The sequence below is a fragment of the Protopterus annectens genome, chromosome 8.part0 (genome assembly GCF_019279795.1).
Source record: "Protopterus annectens isolate FY-2018-M chromosome 8.part0, PAN1.0, whole genome shotgun sequence".
In the NCBI taxonomy this organism is placed as follows: domain Eukaryota; kingdom Metazoa; phylum Chordata; order Ceratodontiformes; family Protopteridae; genus Protopterus; species Protopterus annectens.
This window is the reverse complement of record NC_056741.1, coordinates 43,692,875-43,712,512: the sequence shown is the minus strand read 5'-3', so window position 1 is coordinate 43,712,512 and position 19,638 is coordinate 43,692,875. Positions and strand designations below refer to the sequence as shown.

At 40.7% G+C, this 19,638-nt stretch overlaps 1 protein-coding gene across 1 annotated transcript in view; it reads left to right on the top strand.

Moving 5' to 3' along the window:
- Nucleotides 1–2,034: 2,034 nt before the first annotated feature.
- The window catches only part of MLF2 (myeloid leukemia factor 2), a gene marked incomplete in the record, with an annotated part of 514,405 nt that continues 496,801 nt past the window's right edge, over nt 2,035–19,638 (top strand). Inside the window, 2 exon segments of the mRNA XM_044079594.1 lie at nt 2,035–2,160; nt 2,288–2,514. Coding sequence (XP_043935529.1) covers nt 2,471–2,514 — 44 coding nt within the window.

The following is a 19,638-nucleotide window of genomic DNA, read 5'->3' as shown; positions in this document are numbered from 1 at the left end:
AGGACCTGCTGGAGGGATAGGTGTGTATCCCAGAGACTACCCGTCTATGGAACAGGCTTCCCATCCATGTGAAGCAGAGTTTCTCCCTAACCCAATTTAAGTACAACTTGGATAATTGGATGGAAAACCGGAAATTCATCCCTGGTTTGGCACCTATGTCTCTAATGAACAAGGTAACCTGTAAATGATTCATCTCCAAGGCCCATGCTTACACTTATCAAGGGTATCAGAACTTGTCAGAGATTTGGGATGCATAGCTAGGCTTAAAAAGGCCCTTGTGATCGTTATCCTGGTAAACAGCTATGAACCTATGAATCTATTGTTCAAGTCTGGAAAAATGCAGGTCATTAGCTCGAAATGGCTTTACAGTCAGATTTAGCCGAATGAAATGGTATTTGAAGTGACACTAGAAAACATTTTTCTGCCTGTCCTCCCCATGCCAGGATCAGTCCTCTGCACTCCAAAGTTTAATAATCAGCTCTAAATTTCTGTACCTTGTGGGAATAGAGATTTACATTAGGTAGTAGCTTCTTTTGTAGACCATAAAATATGACCAAACTTCAGAGTCCTGGTTTTTACACAGCTGATTTTTAAGCTTGACTCCTGCTCCTTTTTTGAAGAGCCATGTTTCTGCAAAAAATGTACAGGGCGTGGGTGATTTGAAGCTCTGTTACAAAAAACAGCCAGAATGGCCCTGGGATTGCACCATATATCACATGAAGACAAATTAAAGAAACGGATTATGTTTACCTTTAAGGGAAAAAAAGGATAGCAGAAACAAAACAGAAACTTTGAAATATCTACTGCACCATATATCACATGAAGACAAACTAAAGGAACTGATATGTTTACCCATAAGGGGAAAAAGACAGCCGAAACAAAACAGAAACTTTGAAATATCTTAATGAGTCTGTTAAGCTTAGGAATACATTTTTTTTTCAGAAAGAAAAAGCTACATGGACAAGGAGGCACAGTCTGGGTATATAGGGGAAAATGGTTGTAGACTTGGGGTGATGTGATGATTTTTTTTTCACTGAGAGGGTGAGAGTATCGACAAGATTTTTTTTCACTGAACGGGTTGTGAATACATGGCAAAGCTTTTCTCAGAAAGTGGCAGATTCATCAATGATGTGGGAGAATCCAAGCTGGTGTTGGACAAGTATATGCTTACATGAGATAAGTAACAAACAAAAAAACTACAAGCTGAATTGCAGTAGTAAGGTAATGAGCAAATAAGGTAGGCTGAAATGATCTGTCTCCTACTTTCTGTTATCCTCTTTTTTTCTGGAAATTGGATACATTCTGACTCATTAAGGTTATAAGTGGTATAGTTTTATTTATTTACATCTTAGATGAATGGTCTTTCCCTTAGCAAGAGGATGGCATACTTCCAATAGTACATAACTGTTGTAAAACTTATACTGAACTATGACATAATACCAAGGATAAAATATAGATTTTTGCTTGAATGTGAGAAGTTCTCCACCTCCTGGGTGAGCTTGGTATTGCGCCCTTACAAAGTACTGGCAGAACATCTTTAAACTGATGAAGCTGAAGCTACACAGACGGTATCCATTTCCTAACCTTCCTTTGCTTTTACTGCACAGCCTCCAATAGAAAAAAGAAACACACACACACACACACACACACACACACACACACACACACACACACACACACACACACACACACACACACACACACTTTATCCACAGTAAGTATTTCTGCAACTATCCAGAAACATTGGTATCACAGTTAAAATTTTGTGTTTGCATTTTCTAATATAAATGTGTAAAAAAAAAAGAATAGATTAATTATAGAAGGAAAAAAAAGAAAGAAACGTCCAGGCCAGTTTGTGATGTCATTTCCTCTGCTCTAATCCTTCCCTTTCATACTCAGTAGAAAGTCATTATTTTTAAAATTAAATTCTGTTGTATTTTTGGATATAATGAGTTGTAGTTCTGTACTGTTTTAAAATGCAGTTTATAAAAAAGTGCATTTTTTTGTTCAAAGTGGGGGAGGGGTGTGTTGCTAGCAAATGTCTTGCTGTGATGTAATATCCTGTGTGTGTACTGCACAGGAAGGCAGGGCCAGTAAAAAGCAAGCTGAAACCAAAAGCAAATATTTATTACCTATTTTCTGTGTCTTTTTCTTTTCTTGGTAAGAGGATTTGAAATATGAGTGGTGTAAAAAGACCTGTTTATGTATTTATTTTACATTGACATGAGTTTGAGATTGAATAATTTGTTTCTATTGAAATAAGACCCGGTATATTTTCTCATTTCAGTAAACAGCAATACTGAGACAAGGCATTCTTGCCCACCAAAGCAGCCAACCACAGACAGAGAACTGACTAGCGTTTAGTGAGATAACAGCCAGGCTATTAGCCCACCAATCGTTCAGCAAGTCTGCTGGAGAAGGACGTGGTAACAGGACACAAACAGAGTGAGCCAGGGTAAAAGAGACAAAGATGTTCCGGATCCTGAGAGATGTTGAAGAGGATCCTTTCCTCATGTGAGTCTTTTTGTATGTAAACTCTTAAAAGTAGGGACAGTAATGATATTTGTTAATAAGGTTTTAGTAATACTTCTAAACTACCAGATTGCAGATGATGTCTCTGATTTAATTCGATCAAGAATATCACTTTGGTTTCATTCAGTACTGTTCATGGCATTGGCATAACAATGAATTTGGTGGTTAAAACAGGTTCTTGTGACTGGCTTAGAGTAAAGGTGGCTTTGTACCTGTCAGAGTGACTGCCTGTGTCTTCTCTGCTTCAGGTCTTATGAATAGACCATAATCTGTTAATAGATGCAAAGGGATTTTGCTACTTGATGTAGGTGTCTTGAATGTGTAGTACTTGTCCACAATGTCTTGGTTTCTACAACATTTTCTGTAGGGCAGCTCTGTCAGTTGGGCCTAGTTATTTTTCTTTTTATCATCAGTACAGTTTTCTGGTCCTAGAACTATTTCCATTTTGAGCCATGGAGAAAAGGGGCATAGTCTGTATGCATTCTGTGTTATTAATGAGGGTGTATGTGTGTTTCCTTTGTATACAGTAGAAGAAATGTCCAGAAATGCAATACAATTCAGCGGTGTTTCCACACCTGTAATACCAACTGTTGGACTGTATAATGTTAGTTTTCTCTGCATATGAACTGTTACTGTATGGTAAAACTGAGCATTTTATGATGATATGTTTCCTGTCTGTACACAGAGCAGAAGAAATGTCCAGAAATGCTGCACAAATTCAGTATTTCCCTCTCATGTACTATGAATTGTTAAGACTGTAACTTTACAATGAGATGTTGTGCAGGCCTTTATACTGTTGCTGGCTGGTAGCTGGATGCATAAAATGCAAATGATATGGTGGGGGTTATACACCCCCCCCCCTCCATGGGGGATCATATATGCTGTGTCAGCCAAAGCTCCTAGAATGTAGGTGAAGGTTAGAAGGCTTTTTGTATAGCTGTTTCTGGGAACAGTGTAAACTTTCTGTATTCTATCTTGCATTGGAATCATCTAAGGTCGCAGACTGTCTGCTCCTCATTATTTAGAATAGCAGTTGTACATGTCCCGGAGTCTGGAAAGTGATACCCTCTAATTGGCTTCATGTTCCGGCAAGGCTGAGTTCTGTTTGTGAGGTCAGAAGAGGTAGTAAACATGTTGTTAAAAAAACAGAAGCTTGCTCAAGTGTGTTTCTTGAACTACACTTAAAGGTTCATGTACTACCGATAAGCTTATTGTATGCCTTCTGGAAGTGTTGCTTAAGTTTTTCTGAACCAGTGCATCTAAGAATTGAAGCCTTTAAGATGGCCTTTCAGCTGACCGGATTCCTGTAACCAGGAGAAGAGAATAAAAATACCAGTTATTGTCCTCTAGTAAGATGTCCTTCAGTCTAAGTTCAGCAAAATTATTTAAACTCTCTCTCAGGTCCTAAGCTGTCTGTGAGTGAAATAATAAATCATCCCTAAGGCAGCTTATTAAAGTTCCATCCTTCAGATGAGATGTTAAACTGGGGCCCAATCTGCTTCAGTAATAGCTCAGGTGTATGTAAATGATCCCACTGGACTTATCAAAAAGAGTTGGGGGAATTCCCCAGTGCCCTGGTGGAATTTTCCCTAGTCAGAATGAATACCACCTCAAGCCCTAGTCATAAGAGTGTACATTATAGATGGTTGTGTTTAACCTAGTCCTAAAAGATACTGCAATCATGGACTGCACAGTAATGCATGGTTCCATGCAACCTTGCATGTCCGATAGGTACTGTGTGACAAGTTGTAGATCGAGGTCAGACATTCAGTATAAGGCATCCCCTATACCCTGACAGGATTCCCTAGATGGCCCACAATCTGTAAGGAGGCAAATGGTGTTGAGTACTGCACACTGGAGCACATGTTTTCAGATAAGTTGTAGTTGCCAGATGGGACTTCCCATATAGTCTTTGGGTATATGAAGAGATGGCACCCAGTTCTGGCTTACAGATTTAGGCAGGGTTTATCGGTTGCACTGGGATATGTGAATTAACACTTCATATGTTGAACACTGCCATATTGTGTTTCTTGTTTTGGTGTTTACAGAGAGAATAAAATCATTATGTGAGATCCATTGTGAAGCATGGATTGATATGTAGTCATAGGGCTACAAATTGGCCAACAGCAAAGCTTTTATGCAAGATATAGTTGGATCTTTCTTAGAATCTGCAGCTTTATAGTTATTACACTTCATGCTGAGGCAAAGGTCCCATATATTTGGACATGTTGGGGACTGTCCTACGTATGAGGAAATATTCTTGTACAGAGTGCATGTTGATGTAGGGGGTTTCATCACATTCTGGGGTCCAACCATAGACAAAGTGGTGAGGCAGGTGTTTTCACACCTGTTTAACCTCATTATGAAAAAACCCTTTTCATCTCCTTAGATTGATGCACAGTAAGAGACGGATTCTGAATCTTCCATGCTTAAAAAGCTTCCCCTTCACTTTTTGCCTCACATTCCAGAAAACATTATACTGACCCCTGTTTCAATATTCGAGCTAAGTATCTGGGCAGTCTATTTACCCCATAATCCCATATGAAAATTTTCAGTAGTCTAGAATTCTGATTCAAACTTCAAATCCAACTTAGTAAAGGCTGAGCTTTGTGCAGCCCACAAGCTGCAACAAGTCACCTCTCAATATTACGTAAAGGCCCCTTCCCACTTAATTTATCCTGTGAGACATCAATAGTTATTACTGTGCCTTTTATTCCTTCTCACACACTCATTCCAACATATTTCTCATCATCTCATTTCTAACTCATCCTCTGTTTCCCTGTGTACATTCCTTTCTGCTAACCATGTCAGAATTATTCTGCACATTTTTATCCATTTGAGTACGAGTCTCGTAATTTTTGTTTTTAAATAGATACTATACTGGAGAGCTTATGTACGTACATCTCTTTGCATATAGTTCATAGCTATACATATTTGCTTAATTTTTATTTTACTCTGTTAACCAGGGTAGAAAACTGATCAAAAGTGTGATTAGGTATAGTCTTAGCCTTTGAAAAGTGTACTTTATTTTGCTTGTATGAGTATAAATGTGTGCCAACCTAAAATAAGTCCATTTGGCTCTGTATTCTCCACTGGTTAACAAGTAAATAAGCATATTGGGAGCTGTGAAAGGATAGCTCAGCATACTATCGGATTTGAGGGGTCTGTGAAGATTTCCAACCATAAACTGCACAGTGATGTGGGATCTGTAAAGGGATATCTTGGCAATAGACTGCTTGGTGGAGTGGGAACCCATATATAGTAAGAGGTCTATGGGTGTTGCTTAAATGGACTGCGTAGTGAGGTAAGACTTCTGATATAATGGTGTCCCCTGAAGATGTGCCAACCATGCAATGTGCATTGAAGTACCCCCCCCCCCCCAACTGCATGATGTGTGCATTAAGGCTAGATTTTTCCCTGATCCTGGAACCAGAAAAAGAATAAATGCTCAATTGTACTGTATACTAAGGTGCCGTATCTGTGAAGGAATACTCCACTGGCGGTTGTTTGAGTGGACTTCAGACTTGCTTAATGTGGAGTCTGAGAGTATACCATGCAGTGTGGCTAGCTTTCTTAATATCTCTTGGTGTTTGTGGGGTGGGGAAACTGTACTATAAACTGTATAGGGTAATACCAGGTGGTGGAGGGCTGTGATGTGATACTGGGTTGTGAACTGCAGACCTAGTTAAGATATCTCACATTCTTAGATGTACAAGAGTCAGTCACTTGGCAATTTATATTGGCCAGGTCATTCCATTCCTCTGTCTGTGAAAACGTAAAGTGGATAGCTTCCTACACAATTTCCACTGGCATTTCTTAGCTCCACGTTATCCAGCACGCATTGTGGTGTAGCTCCACGTTATCCAGCACGCATTGTGGTGTAGCTCCACGTTATCCAGCACGCATTGTGGTGTAGCTCCACGTTATCCAGCACGCATTGTGGTGTAGCTCCACGTTATCCAGCATGCATTGTGGTGTAGCTCCACGTTATCCAGCATGCATTGTGGTGTAGCTCCACGTTATCCAGCACGCATTGTGGTGTAGCTCCACGTTATCCAGCACGCATTGTGGTGTAGCTCCACGTTATCCAGCACGCATTGTGGTGTAGCTCCACGTTATCCAGCACGCATCGTGGTGTGCTAGACTTTGATTTGACAGCTTACAGTACAGATGGAACACAGATGACACTTCTGGTTTTATAGTAAAATATCTTTTGGGGAGTACAAGAAATGGCGTTGAAGGTAGTCTTCAAGGTTGTAAGAGATGTGTGGTTTTGGGTGGCTTATGGAGAGGTCTGCAAGCTTCCTCGCCAGTCCATTTAACATGTTGCTGAGTTTCATCTGTGACCTTGGAGCCTTTCACTTTCGCTGTCCTGTCTCTCAGCCTGCAGGCCAAATGATGTCACCAGAAGATAGTGAGGCCTTGCTTTATGTACCATACAGTGTTGTGAAGGTAACATCCCAGTATGGACAAAGATGGGGCCGAGACATCTCGGCGATGTTACAGGGGCAGACATATAATTCCTATGGCAAAGACTTTGAGAACAACCTTTCCTTTCCCCTGCCATAGATTCCATCTTATCCTGTATGATCCTGCGAGTTCTCAGATGATTCAGCAAATTAAATTTCATCAGAATGTCCTGGTTGTGCCTCAGGCCCCCCCACTAAACCATGCCAGGAATGTTTCCAGTGGACCCACCTGGGAGGCATACTTATTAGATGTGGAGTCCCTCCACTGGCTTCTTTCAATTCCAAAGAAACCAATACTCCACTCTGAGGCTCTCATGAAATCCAGATGCTTTGCCTTTGTCATGGAGAGTAAGATAATTGTTGGGGTCATTTCTGCAGTTTGTATCCATGATCTTGTTCGTTCAGACATTATCCACAGATAATGACCATAGTTGTAGCAAGTAATGCAAATGGAATGACTTAAGAGCTTTATCTGAGAACTCTGCTTCACCTTAATGGATCAGTTTAGTACCCATATGTCTGCAGCTGCTACTGCAATCCAGTTCTTAGTCGCATTCTGTTCCTTGCTGTTGTATGTGAAGAAAGTGCTCCACAAGGGTAGTCACCACCACCAATACCTGTTCCTAGAAAGGGCCTCTTCCAGCAGCAGAACATAATCTCATTTTTGGAGATGCTAGTTCTCATCCCAGCAATCTTGCAGTTGGCAGTGAGTTACTAGAGTAGGATGCGTAATCAGAAGACGCTAAAAGGTCAACTCTATCTGCAGGCAACAGAAATACATGTTTAGGTCCCCAAACTAGACCCCCCCCCCCATGTTTGTAAATAGTCAAGTAATGTCTGAGGCTAGAACCTGATGAAGTAAACATCACACTGTTGAAAAACCCACAAACTTTAAATCACTGCCAGTGAACTAATAGAAACCATGACGATGGTGACAAATGGCAAGTTAAAAACTGTAATTCATAACATGATGCATCTTCATCCACGTTAGACTCCAATGTGATTGCAGAAGTAATGAATACAAGTGGTGAGAAGCGGCACCTTTTGAAGCCCAGTAACCACATTTTGTTTTAATTTTAATTCCTGGAATGTGGATACAATGCTTGGTCCACTTATACAGGGACCAGACAGCATGAAGCAATTGTCGCTGTACCCTATACTCCCAACAGAACCTCCCTTGGTATATGGCTGGCCCCATGATAGTAAACCATCTACATGTATTACACACAAAAAATTGTTCATAGAATTGTCCAAGTCCAGTGATACCTCACATTTTGTACAAGACCTAAAGTGCTAATTAGTAACTGCTGGAGAGAGTCCACATTTTTCCTTAATCCGGGGTTTGACTTGACCCAAGTTTTCTCTTCAGATGTCTGCTATAAGCTTTACAAGAGAGGCTGAGGGGTTTCTGATCACCTAAAGTTAAAACACACATCCTCTCTCATAAAAAAAGAAAAAAAAAATACAGCAGCAGTTTGTCAGCCCAAAAATACTATCCTTTCCTTCTGTGCAGCACTGGAGGTGTGTATTAGCCACTGTACTGCAGCCTTGTCTAGTTCTGTCTGCATATTCAGCCACATCTGCAGACTCGCACTAAAGCCATTGACCAGTGTGCTGCTTTATCTGCAGTGTTGGGCTTAACCCACCAGTGATGTCAGGTTTTCAAGCTCTGCCTCCTGATTGGAGTGTGTCTGATATATGAATATCCTTGCTGTAGCCTTTGGAAGCCCATATAGACTAATGGGTGACTCGGAAAGCTCACAAGAGTGAATGTCAAGACTGAACCATGAATATCAAAACCCCAGAAGATCAAAAGACCTTGATTGTGTGGGATCACAGTACCGTGGGGATTGGTATTTTCCTTCTTTGCACATTGCAGTGTTATCTTTTGAGTTTGTTTATAATTAGTGGGGGGTGTGGAGAGAGGGCTTGTCCCCCTGCAAACACCCAGTATTTTTTTGTTTTTCAGCCTTCTGGGATTTGGATGTTCCTGGTTGGGTCTTTTGACATTAGGTCTTGGCTTTCATTCTTCTGATAATGAGCCAGACTAATGTTAGAGAAGAGTCATTGGAGGTTTGATGAGGCGAGTCTAGCGAGGCATCCAAGATTTCATGGATAATGTCCTGTTGAGCGAGTTATGTAGTTAATGTCTCGTTATTGTTGCAGGAGTTTAAGCTGATTTGAATCCTTACAACATGTTTAAGTGCTGTGAGGTTAACAGTGTTATGATTTTTGCTGTTGAGTTTGGATTCCTGTTTAAGTTTGAGGACTGCAAGTGCTGCTCTTGGATTGGAAATTTAGTGCTATTAGAGGAAAGCACAAGTTCATAATTGCTGTGTCTTTGAGAATTTCCTTTTCTCCAAGGTGCAGCAATTTTGGAATGGGTGTACATTTAGAGTAACATTGACTTTCTGTGTAATGAATGTTACCCCATTTTCTCAGTTTGGGGCTTGCACTGTTGAGTCTCGAACTTCCAGTAGGGCACCCTTCTGTTTAGTCTTTCTTCCATGAATTTTACTGGCCTTTTTTCTTTATAAAAAGGCAGATTTGGTGTGTACACATTGTTTAAACATCTGAGCTATGCTTAAATCACTAACTGTATCGGCCCAACGTGAAGCCATTTGGTCTTGGAAAATAAATGTTTCTCTTTCTAACCCTCATCTGGTTTTAAAGACTAGTCTTATGATTTTTAAATACTCGGAGGTTGTCACGCATGCATAACTCTCTCTCTTTGTCATTGGGCTTCTCTGAAAGACGTTGATAATGCTGTTCTTGGTATACTTTTGTAAATTACCATCTATGCTTGTCTAGCATAAGTTTCTCAATGTGTACAATCTGCATTAAAAGGGGAATAACCATGTACATGGGTAATGTGGTAATTTAGAGGAAAAAATCTAGTGTCTTTCCATTAAAAACAGGAAAGTAGTAATAAAGGCAAAGAATAATATTTTTCCATTTGTTTTAACAGCCACCATCCAACCCCAGCAATGACAGCTGTAATAGCCACAGTAATGCATTTTAGTTTCAACCCCAAACCCATCATTATAATGTATTTCAGTAAATTGCTGTCATTCATATCTGTACATGTATCCCAGATTAAAAAAAAATCTCTCTGCTGTAGGTAGTGTATGTACAAAGTGTACTATTGCAGCTGCCTGCAGATATACCATATCTGGGGTATTTCCAGTGAAAATAATATCACTTGCAAGACGGAAAAGTGTTCCTGAAGGTAAACATTGAGAGAGCAACATCCTTTGACCAGGTTAGTCCCACTACTCTAGTAGTGTCTCTCTTCAGGGGAGACCAGAGTTGGTATACAGTAGGGAAACTTTGCCCAGGGCATCAGGGAACTTCCCTACTCTTCACAAAACAAATGCCACCAGAAACATTAGATCCAAGGACCTGAACTTTGCTTGTGACAAAAATAAAACATGCTGGAGAGACCAATATGCGTCTCGAAGGATCCTTTTCCCTTTGGAATAAACTCCCCATCCACATGAGGCAGAATTCATCCCTGACCCAATTCAAATGAACCCTTGATCATTGGATGGGTAATCACAAATTCACTGTAGGCAGTGGTCCACCAGCAAGTAAATCCCCAACCACCCCATAATCCTTGGCTACCTCTTTATTAACATATCCCACTATATAGGTATCTAGGGTACTCTAGACAAAACCTGGGTTGGTTGCACAGCTAGGCTTTTAAAAAAATGCTGGTGGTCCTTAGCACCTAGTGTAAACCTATGCTAGGTGCCATGGGATTTTTTTAATGTTTCCTGTAGGGTGACACACTGAAGAGTGCAGCACCCCCCATACTGCACTGCAGTGTCAGCATTCTAACTGTTGGAATAGAACCCACAGCCTTGTGCACCAGTGGGGAGTGTGCTTCCAACACGGATTTACTGGTGCAGCCACAGTAATGTGTTCCAGTTTGTTGCTGTCATTCACAACCCTACAATGCCTCACCCCAAGCTTCGTGATTTATTAGACAAAAGAAAATGTTTACCTCACTGGTGCATTAATTTATTCTCTGATTCTCCAGTTTCCTGCCGTACCCTAATATCTGTGCCAATTTAAGATAAAGAGTAAAGTCCTAGAATCAGTGCATGAAAACTTAAGGAATCCCCAACTTTACCACACCAACTTATATAGGGGTCAATGTATTTTGATAGACTTTGGTGTCAAACCTGCCCCTTTGACTTATCCATGAGGTTTACTTATACACAGCCTGAAGTATGTGATGTCTTTAATTCATCCTGTGCTCCTTTGTGAATGTTCTTTCTTGCCAACACTTAACGCACCTTCTTTGCTCTCAAGGAACTGGTTTGTACAGCCATGAGTTACCTTTACCACGGCAAAAACCGTTTGCAGCAGTTTATTCTTCAGTTCCTCTATTTTTGATCTTGCAAACTTTGTAGTTAAGTCGCAGGAGTTTGTAGTTTCTGCTTGTTACCAACGTGTAGTATTAGTATTACCCCCCCCCCTTGTGTGACTGCTGACCACCTACTGTGTCTTAGCAGACCCCTTCTGTCTCTCCTTGTCTAATCTTTTCCCAATCTTCCTGAATGGCTGCTGGCCAGTAGACTGACTATCCACTTATGTCATCAGTACATCTAATTTTGGCATTATTTTAGGGAAATTGAAGGGGACTTGAGGCAGAGAGGTGACATGTCATTATTCTTGTACTGTGCTTCCAGACTTTTATAGAGGTTGGGTGACTCTTTCCATCTCCCTTTTTTCCCATGCTGTCCAGCTGATCTTTGGCTAGTTCAAACCTACCCCCCCCCAGACTACTGCCCACATGCACCTGAGTTAGCAGTATTGCTAACTGAAGCCCTATTTCTGAGACGTCAGACCAGCTGTAATTATAACTTACTAGGCAGCACTTTCATGCTTGCATCGCTGCTTTTTAATTTTAATGTTGGTTTTGCTTGATGGCCTGGGTTGTGGCAGAGATGCATTTCATTTACAGATCCATACTTCATTCATTATGGAGTTGGGAGTCGGCATAATAGTGTCTACCTTACAGACGCAAGGTACAGGGTTTGATCCTGAAAGGAGTTAATTGGCTAGGCTTAAAATGGCCCACAAGGGCAGTTAGCATAGATTCATAGGCCGATGTTAAGCTGTACCAGAATGCAAATGATTTGACTTTGTAGTGCTAATTTCTACATCTTGGTAAAAACACTTTTTTCTGAGTAAGACAATTGATACAATGGTTTCAACACAGTTTAAATGTAGCAGACCTGAAAGGAAGCTAAACATTGAGTTACTTGAGGAAAGGCAGTTAAATAGCTGTATGTAAAAGACACATTTGCATGCTGAAAAGATGCAAATATGGTCATCTGTGTGGTTTTGCATAAGTTACTGCCTGGAGTCCTTTAGTGATGTCGATTTTGCATTAATGGACCTTTTCAGGTATTGGAACTGGCTGTCATTACCCACACTGGTGTTAATCAAAAGGGTCTTTAAAATTTTTCTAAAGTTCATAATGTTTTTAGTCCTTTACTTTGCTCATAAATCAAGCAGATTTGTTAACTGACCCTCCACTCAACTTTTCTAGTAACTTTACATTTCTCAGTTATTTATATTCTGGATTTTTTTGTTTTTTCAATCTTGTACAGTAGCATCCATTTCTTTGTCGTACAGCTGTGGTTGAAGAGGAGATTACTTTTTTTTTAATTCCTAGACATTTAAGTTAAAGTCCCCACAGTAACCGTATATTGTGGTTTCTGAATGACTTCCAGAATTAGACTTCATCAGTTTTAGTAGCCATGAAGTTGTACATTTATCGAACTGCAAAGACTTGTATTTCTCCCCATAATTTACTTTTTCATGGTCGGCCTTCAATTTCCTCTGACACTTATTTATTTCCAGTTTGATTACTGGGGAAGTCCATTGGGCCAAAATGACCCATTTTCAGTGGTGGCCCAGGGAGAAAAGCTCCAGTATGCATAATACAGTTGATATAAAAGTGATACAAAAGTATAAATGATAAAAATACACTGTTACAAATTAACACATTTGGTGTCATGCTATTTAACAGAGTTCATTGAGAATGAAGTTGAGGGTTATACAGTTTCATTTGAGGAAACGCTCACGTATAAAGTTTGGCAACAATATATGTATGAACATGAGTAAAAAGAGAAGACAGAAAAATACATTAAAATTTAAATCGAATCTCTTCAATGTCACTTTGTAGTAATTTTTCACTGTTATCATCTAGACTATTTATCAGTCACAGCAAGACGTTATGGGAAAGGGTAGTGGAAGCTAGGTTAAGAAGGGACACGTGATGATTTGTGATCAGCTGTATGGTTTCATGCCAGGAAAGAGCACTACCGATGCGATGTTTGCTCTGAGAGTGTTTATGGAGAAGTAGAGAGAAGGTCAGAAGGAGTTGCATTGTCTTTGTGGATTTAGAGAAAGCATATGACAGCGTGCCTAGAGAGGAGTTGTGGTATGGTATGAGGAAGTCAGGAGTGTCCGAGAAGTATGTAAGAGTGGTACAGGATATGTACGAGGGTAGTGTGACAGCGATGATGTCTGCGGTGGGAGTGACGGATGCATTTAAGGTGGAGGTGGGATTACATCAAGGATTAGCTCTGAGCACTTTCTTATTTGCAGTGGTGATGGGCAGGTTGACAGACGAGATCAGGAGGAGTCCTCATGGACTATGATGTTTGCAGATGACATTGTGATCTGTAGTGAGAGTAGGGAACAGGTGGATGAGACCCTGGAGAGGTGGATGTATGCTCTAGAGAGAAGAGGAATGAAGGTCAGCAGGACTAAGACAGAATGTATGTGTGTGAATGAGAGGGAGGATAGAGGAACGGTGAGGATGCAGGGAGTAGAGATGGCGAAGGTGGATGAGTTTAAATACTTGGGATCAACAGTTCAGAGTAATGGTGAGTGTGGAAGAGAGGTGAAGAAGAGAGTACAGGCAGGATAGAGTGGGTGGAGAAGAGTGTCAGGAGTGATTTGTGATAGACGGGTACCAGTAAGAGTGAAAGGGAAGGTCTACAAGAGGGTAGTGAGACCAGCTATGTTATATGGGTTGGAGACAGTGGCCTTGACAAAAAGGCAGGAGTCGGAGCTTGACATAGCAGAGTTGAAGATGTTAAGATTTGCACTGAGTGTGACGAGGGTGGACAGGATTAGGAATAAGTATATTAGGGGGTCAGCCCAGGTTGGAAGGTTTGGAGACAAAGACAGAGAGGCACGATTACGTTGGTTTGGACATGTGCTGAGGAGGGATGCAGAGTATATTGGGAAAAAGATGCTAAGGATGAAGCTACCAGGTAACAGGAAAAGAGGAAGGCCTAAGATAAGGTTTATGGATGTGGTGAGAGAGGACATGCAGGTGGCTGATGTGACGGAGCAAGATGCAGAGGACGGGAAGAAATGGAAACAGTTGATCTGCTGTGGTGACCCCTGATGGGAACAGCCGAAAGAAGAAGATAATCTAGACTAGTTTTGGTTCTAAGTTTTTAAATACATAATTTAGGAAGATGTCTTATTACAGTTATAAAATGGTAAAAGTGGTAAACATTTTCCTAAAAATTATAGGGTATTCATGTCGGTCTGTCTCTACCACACTTGTAGTGTATCCAAAAATCCAATTTGTCTGGTCCACTTCTATTGTATTCTTTATATTGGCTATTCCTGCTAAGCTGCTGACTCTGTATATGTGCCATGGTTTGCTAGAAGGTTAGGTGGTTGTGGGTTCTTTTCCCATTCTAGAAGATTTTGGTTAATTTTTCAAATAATGCGTCATAAGGGGGTACTGCACTCTTGAGTGTGCCGTACTTTTTGATAATATGGTAAACTGAGGCCACATCTGCCTAAGTTGGGGATAACTGGTGATAAAGATCCCATGGCACTTAATCAAAAGAGTAGTGGAAATTCCTGATGCCTGGGACTGTTTCCTTAGTAATATAATGCCAATTCTGGTAGCCCCTGAAAGGGGTCTGTTGTCTAGTGATACTAATGGGGCTATGCCCACTAGCCTCCAGAGTTGCTAACTGAATGCATTATTGAATTCGGTTGTTTTCACTTGCTGTCATTTTTATCTAAATCATAATATCTAGGTGGCAGTGTTCACACTTTTAATATTAATAAGTGATGTGTTTATTGGGCCTGTGCTGTCTAGTGCTTGGTCACACTTATGAACTAAGTTATCCCCTCCTGGGAAGTGAGCTCTGACCTGCAAGGCTTGTTAGTCAGACGTGATGTGGAGCTATTTTGTGTTGCTGCAGAGGTTTCCTCAGGAACAGCATAACTTCTGTATACTCTGAGACATTGGTAGCTTAAAGCATCCCCCAAAACACACAAGATTGTGCTAAAGACCAATGTTAGATGTATACTTCATAGGTGAGCTGTTTGTTCAGGAAATATAACAGTTGTCCAGGGATAAGGCACTGTCCTTTGTGGGTAAAATGTACTGTACTTGAGGAGGAGTTACAAAATGCTTTGTATCCCCCCATACCCCCAATAGGTTTTTTTTGTGTGGTAGACCAGTTCTCCAGCAGCATATTCATCAAAAATGTCTGAACACCAGATCACCTTAGGATCAGTTTCACGTTACTATATATGAGACACTAATTTTTTTCCACCTTTTATACCCACCTCAAAAACTGGGGGGGGGGCTATTAGCCAGAGACATTCAGCCTCCAGTTGGTTGCATGATGCAGTGTCTGGGAAGGCTGGGTGTATGTAAGCCTCTTTCAGGTTTAAATGGATTGTCCATAACTTTTACCTCCGGGTCAGTACTGCCCTACCTTCAGCTGTGCCGTACTTTGTCCGAGGTTGTGCTCCTCCTGGGAAGCGGAGTACATCAAGCCCTTCCCTTTTCAAAAGGAAAGGTATTTACTGAATAATTTGTCTCACACCTGTTTTAGACTTTAGACTGCTACCCAAGATGTTAGACGGTGATCATTTTTATACTTTTGTTGACACGTAGGGTTCTGTGTTTACTAATACATCTGAAACTCTTAAAACTTGGGGGAAAAGCTTTGAAATGCTCCAGATGCCTGTGTTTGGAATGCGGGAGAAAAATGGAGCACTCTGAGGAAACCCATGAAAATGCATGGAGGGCATGCAGACTCTGGGCAGAAGGTGCTCCAGTTGAGAATCAAACCAGAGAGCCTGTTGCTGTGAGGTGACTATGCTAACTACTGCACTGCCCCTAATACTGTCCACATGCAGAGACTTGCAGTTGAGCAGTCAGCTTCTTGTGGTCATAAACAATGGCAAGCTGTCTGAGAACATATACATCACTGCCCAAGTTTTTCAGAGCCTGGCATTAGTACAGGAAGCTGCAACTTGCCCTTTGTAGTATGTGTTTTTGTTAGAACCCAGGTGAAATCCATCTTGACATCTGCTTTCCTGTTGTAGGCAGGCTCTCTGTCTGTATATTGATTTGATTTATGTACTGTTCAGAGTACCCTTTTCAGCCTCAATCCAGGCCAGACAGACACAAAACGGAACGTACAGAAGCAGTAATGGTGCACAGCATACCATTTGATTCTGTATATATTTTTTTATTTTATTTTATTTTTTTGCCATTGTTGACCATGAAAGTCCAACTGGGCAGAGCCCCTTTTCAGCGGAGGCCCAGGGAGAAAAGGTCCACCACAGTACATTTATATTGAGAAATGAATCTTGGAAAAAGTTTTATTTTTCATGAAACAACAAACCTAGGTTCATAGGTGTATACTAGGCTAACAGCCCTGGAGCCTATGTAAGCCTAGCCCAAGTAGATTCCCTGGCATTATGCCCCCAAACGTTAGTTCCCAGTGCCCCTGTCAAGCAAGGCCACTGAAGTGATCCCTGGGGTGAACTTCCTATTGCCCACCCACATAATTGCAATATGGGTATATCTGTAAAGTATTTGTCAACAATTGCAAGTCTATACAGCTGTTCCAGCTGTAAAATCTTGCAGAGAAAAGGTAGGTAGGACAAATGGATTGATACTGCAGAAGGGAAAGCATTATTGTAAAGAAGTTTAGGTTTGCAAGGAGTTGGTTATAAATTGTGTAGAAAGGGAGATTTTAGTATTGTATACATTTGTAATGAGTTTGAGATAAAATTATGTAGAAGGAGATGGAAGATATCGGTATTGTACAAGAGGAAAGTGGTAATAGCGTATGATTGAGGGCATGGTATAGGTTTATTTCTGTTTAGGCTTCATGTTCCAAATTGGTGCATTTAGAAGGTTTATAACTTTGGTGTACAGAGGATGCATGAGAGGGTAGAGTGGTGGGGGGCAGTTAGAAAAAGAGCAAAGTGAGAAATGGTGTTGGGGGGGTGAAAAGATGCATTAAATCAAGTGCAGGAGGGAAAGTTGTTTAAGTGTAATGATTCAAGCGGAGCAGGGCAAAAAGTTTTTGTGATGAGCAATAAGTTTGTGCTTTTACTAGGGGGTCTCAACCTGGTGAAGAACTTAAGGTACTCTAGTTGGCTTTTTTATAGCTTGGAAGTTTTAATCATTTTTACTTGTGTGAACATGGTGTTTCAGAGCTTGGGGATACAACAGGACTGTAGTGAGTCACCTGATGAATCATTTGCTTTAGTAGTACTTAGTCTCCCTTGAGGGGGTGCAGGGCAGGGCAATAGCATGTTATGTTTTTTTTTTCTGTTTTCTCCAATTAAGGGCATTGTTCAGGAAAATATCAGTTTGTATGCCATAACTAGGTAAGTGTATGCTATGGAGTCCTTAAGCTCTAGCCGGTTTAGCTGCTTTAAGGTTTGGCAGTGGTGAGCTCGGTGTTTAGTGCTGGTAGTAAATGGAGGCTAGTTTGTATCTTGGTGCAGAGCTTAAGTTTGTAAGGACAGGTGAGGCATACAAGAGGGTTGGAAGCAAATGGGATGAGGCTAGGCTTTTTCTTGCTGGGTCTGTAAGGTACTGTTTCGTCCTGTAAAGGGAGCCTATTTTCTGGTGGGTCTTTTTTAATTGTTTGAAGAATGTTGATCCAAGTTAAGATTGTCCTCTCTTACAATGCCCAGTAATTTTAGTCTGTGGTACCACCACAGTTGTAATAATTGCTGATGTAACCAAGAAAAATTTTTTGATGGAGATAATTTGGGGTGAAGAGCATCAGTTTTGTTTTATTGGGATTAAGGAGTAGGTTTGAATTTTTCAGCCAGATTTTGATTGAAGAGACAAATTTGAGTGACTTCTTGCAGCCTGGATATTTTGGGGGGTGTACGTATTAAAGTTGAGTCATCTACATATTGTACTATATTTGTTTGGTGTGTGTGGTATTGTGAAGCTTGTTTATAAAAATATTAAAAAGAAGGGACCCTAATATTGAGCTATGAGGAGAACCTATGGTAACAGGAAGAGAGAGGTCCTGTTACCTTTTGATTGCTTGTTGACTTCCAGCTAGATAACTAAGGAAACATTTACGGGAAGATAGAGAAGTACCTGTTGAAGACAGGTCAACAAGTAAATGGTGCGATACAACGTCAAAAGGTTTGGATAAGTCTAGGAGCACACAGTTGGCACAAGGCTACCATTTTTCCTATGCTGGTTTATAGTGTAGGAAGGGTGGTGGTTGTATTTTGGTGGTGTCTGAAAGCACGATGCGTTTCCGAGAGCATATTTGAATTTAGGTGATGTAGAAGCTGTGTAGGAGTACATTTTTCAGGTATTTTTGATAGGAGGGAGAGTAGTTCAATGGGCCTGTAGTTATTAAGGGTCTCTATCATATGTTCGAAAGCTAAAAAGAGCAAACGTGCTCTAATCGACCCATAAAAGCCGAAACCACTAAATATCGAAGAGACTGAAAAGCGACCCCCCCCCCCCCCGGAAAAAAACACTGCTCCGCCAAAAAAAAAATACAAAGTGAGGGGCCCCTGACACCCCTACTTAAATATACCACCTCTGAGATCGCACCACAGTGGACCAAAGTCCCAAAAATGTCCCTGTGATTATTTTTTTCTCGCCCTGGGGAAATAAATTGCTGTTCCGTGTCTTTGATATTTAGTGGTTTTGGCTTTCAGGGGTCGCTAAGAGCATTGTTCTTATGATATAGACCAATTATTAAACTCTGTAAATGTGCTTTTTTTTTTTTTTTTAAGATTGATTTATCAGTACAGAGACTGGAAAAGCAATTGCATCTGCAGCCATTTTTAAGTAGTCTGAGGTGAGTTGGTCAGCAGCTAGGGTGGTTGCTTTTAGCTTGTGTAGGATTTTTTTTAATTATGGAGATGAGCACTGGGATGAAGTCAAATAGCTGAGTATATTTAGCAGAGGCTGCTGGTACTGAGAAGGTAGTGAAAGCATTAATATTTGTGAGTGACAATGTAGTCTGTGTAAAATAGTTGTTTATGATGTTGGTGTGGGGGTGGTAATTTTGGTCTGGATGCAGGTTTGTTTATGGATGTCCCAGAAGAGTTTTTTGTTTTGGTGTTTATTTTGGAGCTGTTAAAATGTTTGTCATGTTTTATTTGGTATTTTGTCCTATTCCCTGGTTGCACGAAAAGTTTGAAATGTATTTTGTGTTCTCTTTTTCAGCTACTCTTTCAAGGTTTTGTCACACCACAACATTAATTTCTTAGTCTCTCTTGTTAACCATGGTGCAGGATTGGGTTTGACCCTTTTAGTACATACTGGGGGATGTTACTGAGAATT